Here is a 9730-nt window from a genome sequence, read left to right as displayed (position 1 = left end):
TGAGAGTCCGCCTGCCGATGCAGGGGACACGGGTTCGTGCCCCGGTCCGGGAAGACCCCACATGCCGCGGAGCGGCTGGGCCCGTGAGCCATGGCCGCTGAGCCTGCGCGTCCGGAGCCTGTGCTCCGCAAGGGGAGAGGCCACAACAGTGAGAGGCCCGCGTACCGCAAAAAAAAAAAAAAAAAAAAAGTACTAACAAAAGATATACCAAGAAACATTAAAATGAAATCATGTAAGTTCACCTTGAGGCCAGCGCATCGTCAGATTGAGAGGCACCTGAGCTGCCACCTGGCACAGGGCGCAGGGGGGATGGGGGAGGGGGCGGGCTCCACGAGGCCTGGTCACACACAGAGGCCCAAGCGCAGCACAGAAGCCAGGAGCCTCCGACGAAACCCGCGGGCCGGCTGCCGAGCGTACCTGCCTCCTCCCGGACCAGCTCCAGCTCCCGGCACGCGCGGCTCTGAAGCAGGGCCCGCTCCTGCGCGTGCCGCCCGGCGAGCTCGGCACGCAGCTCGGCCAGCGCCGCCTCCTTCTCGCGCTGCAGGTGCGCCTGCGTCAGCTCCAGCCGCGCCGTGTGCATGTCGCTCAAGCTCAGGCGCAGCACTTCCAGCTCCAGCTCCTGGAGGACACCAGGTGCAGTGAGATAAGCCAGGCCCAAAAGACAACTACACGACTACAGTGCCCCACTGCCGTGAGGCATGTAGGATCGCCAAGTCACAGAGACAGAAGGTAGAATGGCGCTGCCAGGGGCTGGGGGATGTCGCTTAGCGGACAGGGTTTCAGGTTGACAAGATGAGAAGAGTTCTGGAGACGGATGGTGCTGACGGTTGCACAACAGTGTGAATGTACAAACACCAATGAACTGTGCACCTAAAATGGTTAAGATGGTAAAATTTATGAGTGCTTTACAATTAAGAAAAAGACTGTGACAAAAATGGAGGTTGAGGGAAGTATAAATGGAGTTTCAGTAATTAACTATGCAAGAGGAAAGTGAAGGTGTTGATTAAATTGAGACTTAGATAATTTAAGTATATACGTTGTATTTAATAGCCTCACCATTAAAAGAATAGAAACTGTATATTATTACTTCAAAATGAACAAAGGGAGAATTTTTTTTAATCCCCTGATAAAAAATAATCCAAAGAAGGCAAAAAAGGAGAAAAGAAAGAAACAAAACAGGCAGGACAAATAGAAAGCCCAAATTAAACGTCTGATGTAAGTACAAGCACGTCAGTGATTACATTAGATATAAGGGAATTCACTGCCCAGTAATTGTGAGAGTCAGTTAAAAATCAACCCTATGCTGCTCACCAGACACACATCTCAAATAGAAGGATGCAAAGATGCTGAAGGTAAAGGAGAGAGAAGACCAGAACCATGTCTGATCCATTCACACAAAGCTCTACGTCAGAATCGGCACAGAAGCCAGGAGGGTGCTCACTTCAGGGTGGGCAGCAGGGTCCAGCACCGCCCTGCCCCTGAACTGTAGGGACCACGTGCTGTTCACCGTGTACTCATCTGTTGGGCTATATCTAAGTTTTGTGTACTTTTCCACAAAGATGCTACAAGTCGCAGTTTAAAACAAGTACGAAATGTGTATTCTTCTTTTATTTTTTTTCGGTACGCGGGCCTCACTGTTGTGGCCTCTCCCGTTGTGGAGCACAGGCTCCGGACGCGCAGGCTCAGCGGCCATGGCTCACGGGCCTAGCCGCTCCGCGGCATGTGGGATCTTCCCGGACCGGGGACTCGAGCCCATGTCCCCTGCATCGGCAGGCGGACTCCCAACCACTGCGCCACCAGGGAAACCCCGAAATGTGTATTTAAGGCTGGGTTTTACGGACCCCACTAGAGACCATTTCTCCAGGCCCTGCCAGGCCCTCCTCTGAGCTACATTTCTCCTGCAATAATGCAGACTAAGAACCAAACTTGCTCACTGCCAAAAGTAGTGTGCGCTGAGTCCAGCTAGAATCGAATGTCTAAAATACAGACTCTCAATTATAGCCATTATTTCGTGTTAACTTCTAAGGGAGTATAATCTACAGAACTACTGAATCACTATGCTGTACATCTGAAACTAATACAATGTTGTAAATCACTATACTTTAATTAAAAAAATAAGATAAAATACAGGACTTTCAATATAACACTTTGAAATTGGTCAACATCTAATAAATTTTCTCCCAAATGCTAACAAAAACTGAATGGAGGGCTTCCCTGGTGGCGCAGTGGTTGAGAGTCCGCCTGCCGATGCAGGGGACACGGGTTCGTGCCCCGGTCCGGGCAGATCCCACATGCTGCGGAGCGGCTGGGCCCGTGAGCCATGGCCGCTGAGCCTGCGCGTCCGGAGCCTGTGCTCCGCAACGGGAGAGGCCACAGCAGTGAGAGGCCCGTGTACCGCTAAAAAAAAAAAACAAAACTGAATGGATTAAAGAAAAGTAATCAATTCAACACTTATGGAAGTCACACCAAGCACTGTGGTAGGAACTGGGACGGTAAGACCAGCACCCAGCCGGCAAGCCCGTCCCCCAATGTGTTTCGCATGCGGGGCTGCCCACATGGGCATGGGCATCGAGGGCCAGGCCCAGGAGGCACGCTGACCCCACAGGACCCTCAGTGAAGGAAGGGCGACTCTCCCTTCCACGCCCACCACCAAGATCAAAGGTCACAGGAAGAACGCCTCCAGCTTCCTCAGCTGGCTCTGGCCCCACGGCACGGGAGGCATCCCCAATGGGGACACACCTTAACCAAGAACCCAAGAGAGGCATACCTTCGTCATTACCCCAGGCTGCTCTGGACCGTCGCCTTCCAGCTTCTGCGGCGTCCCCGCTCCACCGGGCTCCTGCAGCTGGAGGGGAAGGGCCAGGAGCATCCACAGCGGCTCGAGGGGTAGCCCACCCCCCCGGCCCCACCCGCCTCCAGGCCCGCCAGTTCCATCTGCACTCTCCTTCTACACAAATCTCAAGCTCTAAACATTTTTCATATAACTTGCTTCCCTAATGATGTTGCTGCCCGATTTTTAACGTATTCTGCTTAAGTTATTTCACCGCGTGCTTAAGTTATTTCACCACGTACTTAACACAATTCACTAAACTTTAGTTGCTCAACACGTATTTTCTAAGCTCTTAATTTTATATAAATTCAAATATTTCATCTTCAAGATTTTCCTTTAGATAAATCTTTTCCTTAATAATTTGCAGAATAGTATTTTTAGTTTCTTTTTGTAAATCACCTCAAAATTGAGTTTAAAGCTTTCCAGTGAATTTTCCCCCAATAGTTTTGACCCATAAGTTTACAAGAATTGGGGCTTTTATCTGCAGGAAGGCTCGGTGCGCACGACTTGGCAACTCGCGGGCGGCTTCCACCCCCATGTCCACCTGCACCTCCAGCCCCGACCACACATCACCCTGCCGCTGTCAGGGTGAGCATTAGCATCTGCTGGACCTAACTGCACTCATCACGTTTCTTTTCTGGTCAGTTATAACTGCTTGAGAGGACTGGCATAATTTTATTCCTTCTTACAGGTCTTCCAAAGAACAATGATAAAATTTACTTTTTTTTTTTCTAGAGTAAAACATTTTACCTTGCAATTACTACCAGACCCCTGCATTTATCTAAGACACAAAACGGATCTGAGCAACCTTGCTTCTCCCATATCATGATGCTATTTCATCATCCTAAGGATTGTTTTGTCACACTCAATTATTCCCAACCAGGCCAACACCACCTTAAATAATGAGGAAACAGAAGAATGAGGGAACCACCTAGAAGGACGAGGAACAGTGAACTCACCCACCCTCCAGTTTTCTAAGTGGCTGGAGAGGCCATCTCAGTAGCCTGCTTTCAACATGACAATTCAGGGACTACTTCCCTGATGGTCCAGTGGTTAGGACTCCGAGCTTCCACTGCAGGGGGTGCGGATTCCATCCCTGGCTGGGGAACTAGACTCGCATGCCACAGGGTGTGGCCAAAACAAACAAACAAAAAACATATCTAAGGACAAAGAAAATCAACACTGACGCCACAGAAGAATATTCATACGAATAACTTCATACCCAAAACTGGAAGATTAGAAGGACACATTCTGAGAAAAAGCACAACTGAATAGTCTGGTAACTGTTCAGTAAGTTGACTCTGCAATTAAAGGTCTTTCCACAAAGAAAGCTTCAGTCCCCAAGAGCTCCACCATCTTACACCAGCTCATCCACAGAGCAAAGGACCCTCTCAGCTCGTCACGTGAGGCCAGCATAACCTCAACACAAAAACCTGACAAGAGAGGAGAATTACAGGTCATTCTCTCGCAGAACACACTTTTTCTAAATCAACTGAGAGGACCATATGACTTTTCTCCTTTAGTCTCTTAAGTGAATCACACTGAGGTTTTTGGAATGTTTGACTAAGCTTGCACTCCGCTAAAATACACTCCACTCCGCACCCACCAAAACTGTTAAAATAGAAAACAAATGTCAACACCAATCACAGATGTTATGGAACAAGGAAAACACTCATATGCCACCACTGAAAATATAAACTGAACAACTGTTTTAAAACACAGCTCAACATACACAAGTTGAACATATACCTAAATACTGACTCAGATATTAAATACCTAATCACGGCCCCATAGAAACGTGCTCACACAGACACCAAAAGACTTGTATGAGAATGTCATAGCAAATGCCAATCAACAGCGGAACAGAAAAACCAAGGTACATCCATACAGCAAAATATTATATACAACAACGAAAATGAAAGAACTATAGCCTTTAACTCCTAAAGGATGCTGGATGAGAAGACCCAGACTCAGGACACGAATACTGGATTATTCTATTTATAAAACACTCAAAACCAGCAAAACTAAACCATTCTTCTAAAACTCAAGGTGCTCCATACACAGAAAGTAACTTGAGATGGATCACAGACTTAAACATAGAAACCAGGCCCTCAAGCCTCAAGAAGACACTGGAGATTATCTTCACAACCTCAGGACAAGGGGAGACCTTTTGGACAGGACACAGAAATCACTAACCATAGAAAAAAATGATAAATTCAACACCAAAGTTAAGAATATTTGCTTATCACAGGACACCATTAAGAAAATAACTTAAGCAAGGTAAGCAAGACTAGGAAAAATATTCACAGTACATATATCTAACAAATAACCTGGGAATGCTAAACAATAAACTTTGGAAAAATAAAGACAAAAACAACTACCGGTTTCCCCCACTACCAAAAATAGAGCATTCCTATGAAAGCTTTCATAAACCAAAATGGCATAAAGGTAAAGAAGCAATTAGATTTCTTCATAAAACTGAAAATCCTCTTTGAATTTCTTTCTGTTAGCAAAAACAGGTACTAATGTAGATCTTTTGTAAAAGTGAAGTGGTGTAAGGTGAGCTTTCCAAAAGTGAGGGATAGCTGTATAAACAAATATTCTATAGCTAGTAAATTCTTGTTTTACTGGCATGAGAAGTAGCAATTCTGAAACTAATTTGTGTGTATTTTAAGATGGAACAAATAAGTAAAGATACTGTAGATAAGCCTTTTCCCCATTTTCTCTCTATGGGAAAAAGGAGCTAAAAATAAGGAGAGGGGAAAAGCTAGAATAAATTCTGTGCTGTTGGACTGGAACTAAAGATATTAGTGTGAATTCATGGTTTTTATTATACATACAAATAGATACAGATGTGCGTGTATATACGTACATTTATATTTTCTGGTTCTGTCTATTGAAACAGCCTAGAAGCAACCATACCCCGCAAGCAATAAGCACACCTAGCACCCAGATCTTGGATTCTAAAACCATTCTCCACCGAAAGGAACCAGGGCTCCTTGAAGAAATGGCTGGTTTGGGGCTGCAGCAGAAAAGGACAAAATAAGCCTAGAAAATCTTGGTGCCAGGAATTAAGGCGCCAGAAAATGATGAGGGCATGTTAAAAGGTCACAGATGCCAATTCAAAGGCACTCCCAGCGGCCAAATGTATGTATTTCAGCAACAAAATAAACATTGATATAATGGATTAAGACCCATAATAAAATAAGTATCTAGGAGTCCATACTGATACAAATAATTGAATGAATAAATTGCGGAGAAGCAACAGTCCCTCCTTAGAGTAAAACGCCAATTAATAGATGTAGATGGAACGATGGAAACAAGGTCGTCACCGGGCAACACCAGCATGGTAACTACTGCAGGCGAAGAGTCTTCCACAGCAGCTAAACTAACGGCAAGTGTGATGAGAAATGGAGGATTTACAGGGCCTCTAAGCACCTCCACGTCATATACTCATCAACTACGAAGGGGGAAACAAACACTTCCCTATCAGCAGAAATCTGGCAGGCCCCCCGGTAGTGAGACACAGCTAACACCACACCACCTGCGCCTCTTCTCAGGATGCACTCAGCAGCCAGCATCATCACTTCCACCGTGTTCCTGCCAAAACGCACAACCTGACTTCAATCGGAAGGAAACATCAAACAAACCCAAACTGACAGGGATCCTACAACATAACCAGCTAGTACCCCACAAGTGTCAAAAACTTATAAAACACAAAGGAAGACTGAGAAACTGTTCAGATTGGAGGAGACTAAGGTGACAAGGCACTGAAATGCAATACAGAATCCTGGACCAGAAAAATCGGAAAAATTAGAATAAGCTCTATCAATTAGCTCACAGTATTGTTTCAATGTTAACTAAAACTGATCATGATTTATACTATGATTGCATAGGTGTCAATATTTCAGGAAGCTAGGTGAGGGAGCTCCAGGAACTCTGTGTTATCTTTTGCAATTTTTTTGTGGGTCTGACATTTTAAAACGAAAAGCTAAAAACCACAAAACCTTTAACTTAAAATAAAAAAGACTTGTCTGGGGCTTCCCTGGTGGCGCAGTGGTTGAGAGTCCACCTGCCGATGCAGGGGACACGGGTTCGTGCCCCGATCCGGGAAGATCCCACATGCTGCAAAGCGGCTAGGCCCGTGAGCCATGGCTGCTGAGCCTGCACGTCCGGAGCCTGTGCTCCGCAACGGAGAGGCCACAACAGTGAGAGGCCTGCGTACCGCAAAAAAAAAAAAAAAAAAAAAGACTTGTCTGATTTGAAAATAAAAATATGAAATTAATAAATGTTAATTTACATTACGAGCCTTTCTCCTCAAAGAGCCTAAGCAGGAAACATACAGAGAAAAGCCACTGAGAGTAAGGGCTCAGCACTCTCAACGTGGCTTCCGTGGACTCAGCTGTGATGAGACAAGCTTGCTGAGAACCCGCAGCTCGACCCCAGAGAAGCAACAAGAGGACGAACATGAACCGAAACTGATATCCAGCCTCAGGTCCCTCAGACCACGGGGAGTGCAGGCAGAGGGAGCTGGGCACAGGCTGCTCCAGAGACTCAGGCACCAGAGTTCTAGGCAGCTGCTCCCCGGGCAAAGTCAGACCGCCATGGCGAGGTCTTCCAATTTTTCAAAAAAAGGAACATTCTATAATACTTTTGTAGGTAGAATATCATAAACTTTATATGCTAGCACCCATTCCTTTTTTTCAATAAGGCAGTCCAGACACAGCACGACTTTGAGTCAAATTCTGCCCTCAACCACCAGTTTCCAGCTCATTCTAGCAAACACCTGCCCCTGCCCTGCTGCACACAAGTTAGGGGTACTTCCAGTTTAAGTACACACACGAGAGGAGGCCCCAAGGAGACCCACATGCAGGCAACCAGGAGGCCCAGGGAGGCCATGCACCCTCAACACCCAGGTCCACACTGCCCCTGCAGCTCACAGGGCCTCAAGCAGCAGATAAGACACCATTTCTGTGAGACCTTCAGCCCTGCCTTCCTCACCCCACATTCGGAAAGAAGGGAAAGGACAAAGACCAACAAGTAGGTGGATTTGACAGTAGGTGAAGGGATATTATGGCTTAAGTGTCCAAAGATACCTGTCAGGGGGGCTGATGCACAGCCACACCCGAGGAACCCACACTTGTCAAACTCCCGTTACCACACCAAGCACCAGTACTGACCCCTGCCTTCAAACAGTTCACCCCAAATTTCTCAAAATCATGGGATGAAGAAAAAACTTTAAATAGAAGTAAAACCACAAAAATATACGCCCCTTTTGTAAGATAAAATAAAACCCCATTTCCCCACTTTTGATAGGCAAAAACAGACCTAAGACCACTTTTAGTAAATTACGCTAGCAACAACCAGAAGATAAGCAAAACGTGAAAACACAGAGCCGAGCAAATCTACCTGAGGGACTCCTGCGCCATCAGGGGTGTCACTGCACGACGTGTTCTTGCCAACGTCCCGGCCTCCCAGGAGTCCGCCGGCCTCGGCCGCAGCTACCGGACTCTCCTCCTGGTCAGGCGCATCGACAGCCGAGCCCTTCCTCTTCGCCGGCGTTTTCTTCGAATGCGCACAGTCACCTTTTGTTTTTCTCTGTCGGAAGTGAGCAAGCTGCGCAAAAACGTAGAGAGGTAGTAGAGACAAAGATAAGTGAGGAAAAAGTAACAGAACCACAAAGACAGCGAGCTTGTGGGGAACATGAGGCTCTGGGGCTGGCTCAGTCCACACGGCCACACCTGGCCAGACTCACATCAACCAGGCCCCGTCCCATAAACACCACCTCCATTAACATCTACGATACTGGGAGTTAAAGTCTCAAAATGACACCCGAAGAATCTAACATTAAGGACTGTTAATGATGCCTACAGACAAAGGAAAGCAATAAGGCTGACTGGCAGAACAGCTTTTCCAGCCGCTGAGAGTTTACAGAAAAATTCAAAAATTAAAAAGTACATCTATTTTAAAAACTGACAGCTTAATCAAGGCATGTTTAAGGTTTAAAACTATACAGAAAAGCTAAATTCTCCCTTTTTGCCCCATTTTCCCCCAATCAGGGGAATACATAGCCTAGCCAAAACTTCCTTGCCATAGATTCTGAGACAAGGTACAGAAATAGCAAAAAATTAATTAAGCCAGGTCAATCTAACAGTCTCCTCTATGGAATGAGATGTTCTATTTTTCACGGCGCAGCTTCACCAAAGCGCCAGGGGCCTCCGCAGAATGTCCCCATCGGAAGGCATACCTGGCTCTGCTCAGTCCCACAAATCTGAGGGTTTAGACTGTTCACACACCATCTCCCACTAACACCTTATTCAAAAGGTAGGATAGCTAACGTCAGCTTTTCACAGGAGGACAAGGTCCTTCAAATGACAACTCTGGTCATGAAAGCAAATGCATCAAATGTTTGCATAAATGATAACAGAAGTGCACGATTTCATGGACATAGGAAAATCACAAAAGGCAATTTAAGTGAGAGAAACTGTCTCTCAAGAACAGACACTGCCTTCAAAACCAGTCCCAGATTCGTTTATTTTGTGCCCAACTCCATCAAACCTAAGCGTCGGTGAGTTCCCTTCCTGTATCACAGACCCAGTTTCTGGCCTGTGGTCACCCAACAAGAGGCATCTGTTTCTTCTCCCAAGGTGAAATCTTCTCATCGCCATTAATGCTCCTTCAAGCAACATTTAGGCACATTTACAAACCACGGTGAGCTCAGGGAAAACGGTGAGTATTAAACTCTGGCTCGCTTCCATCTCCTTCCTATGTGCCAGGCACATGCAAAGGGGAAAAAACACACTACAGCCTCACTATTCAAACCCCAGTCAGAAGTCTGACCTGCACAGGAAGCCTAAGGAGGCCGCTCTGTCCTCTGCCTGTCACCTCACACCACTCACC

The 9730-nt window shown here is 46.3% G+C and overlaps 1 protein-coding gene across 1 annotated transcript; it reads right to left on the bottom strand.

Moving 5' to 3' along the window:
• Positions 1-2827: 2827 nt before the first annotated feature.
• LOC307053297 (uncharacterized protein) lies at positions 2828-8535 on the bottom strand (the record flags this gene model as incomplete). The annotated part of the gene is made up of 2 exons (XM_079704662.1): positions 2828-2845; positions 8240-8535. The coding sequence occupies one exon, from the start codon at positions 8533-8535 to the stop codon at positions 8332-8334; it is 204 nt and encodes a 67-aa protein (XP_079560788.1). The 3' UTR covers positions 2828-2845; positions 8240-8331.
• Positions 8536-9730: the final 1195 nt, after the last annotated feature.

The sequence above is a fragment of the Hyperoodon ampullatus genome (genome assembly GCF_949752795.1).
Source record: "Hyperoodon ampullatus genome assembly, chromosome: 5".
NCBI classification, from domain to species: Eukaryota; Metazoa; Chordata; class Mammalia; order Artiodactyla; family Ziphiidae; genus Hyperoodon; species Hyperoodon ampullatus.
Note: the sequence above shows the minus strand (reverse complement) of the source record. Positions and strands in the feature narration are given on the sequence as shown.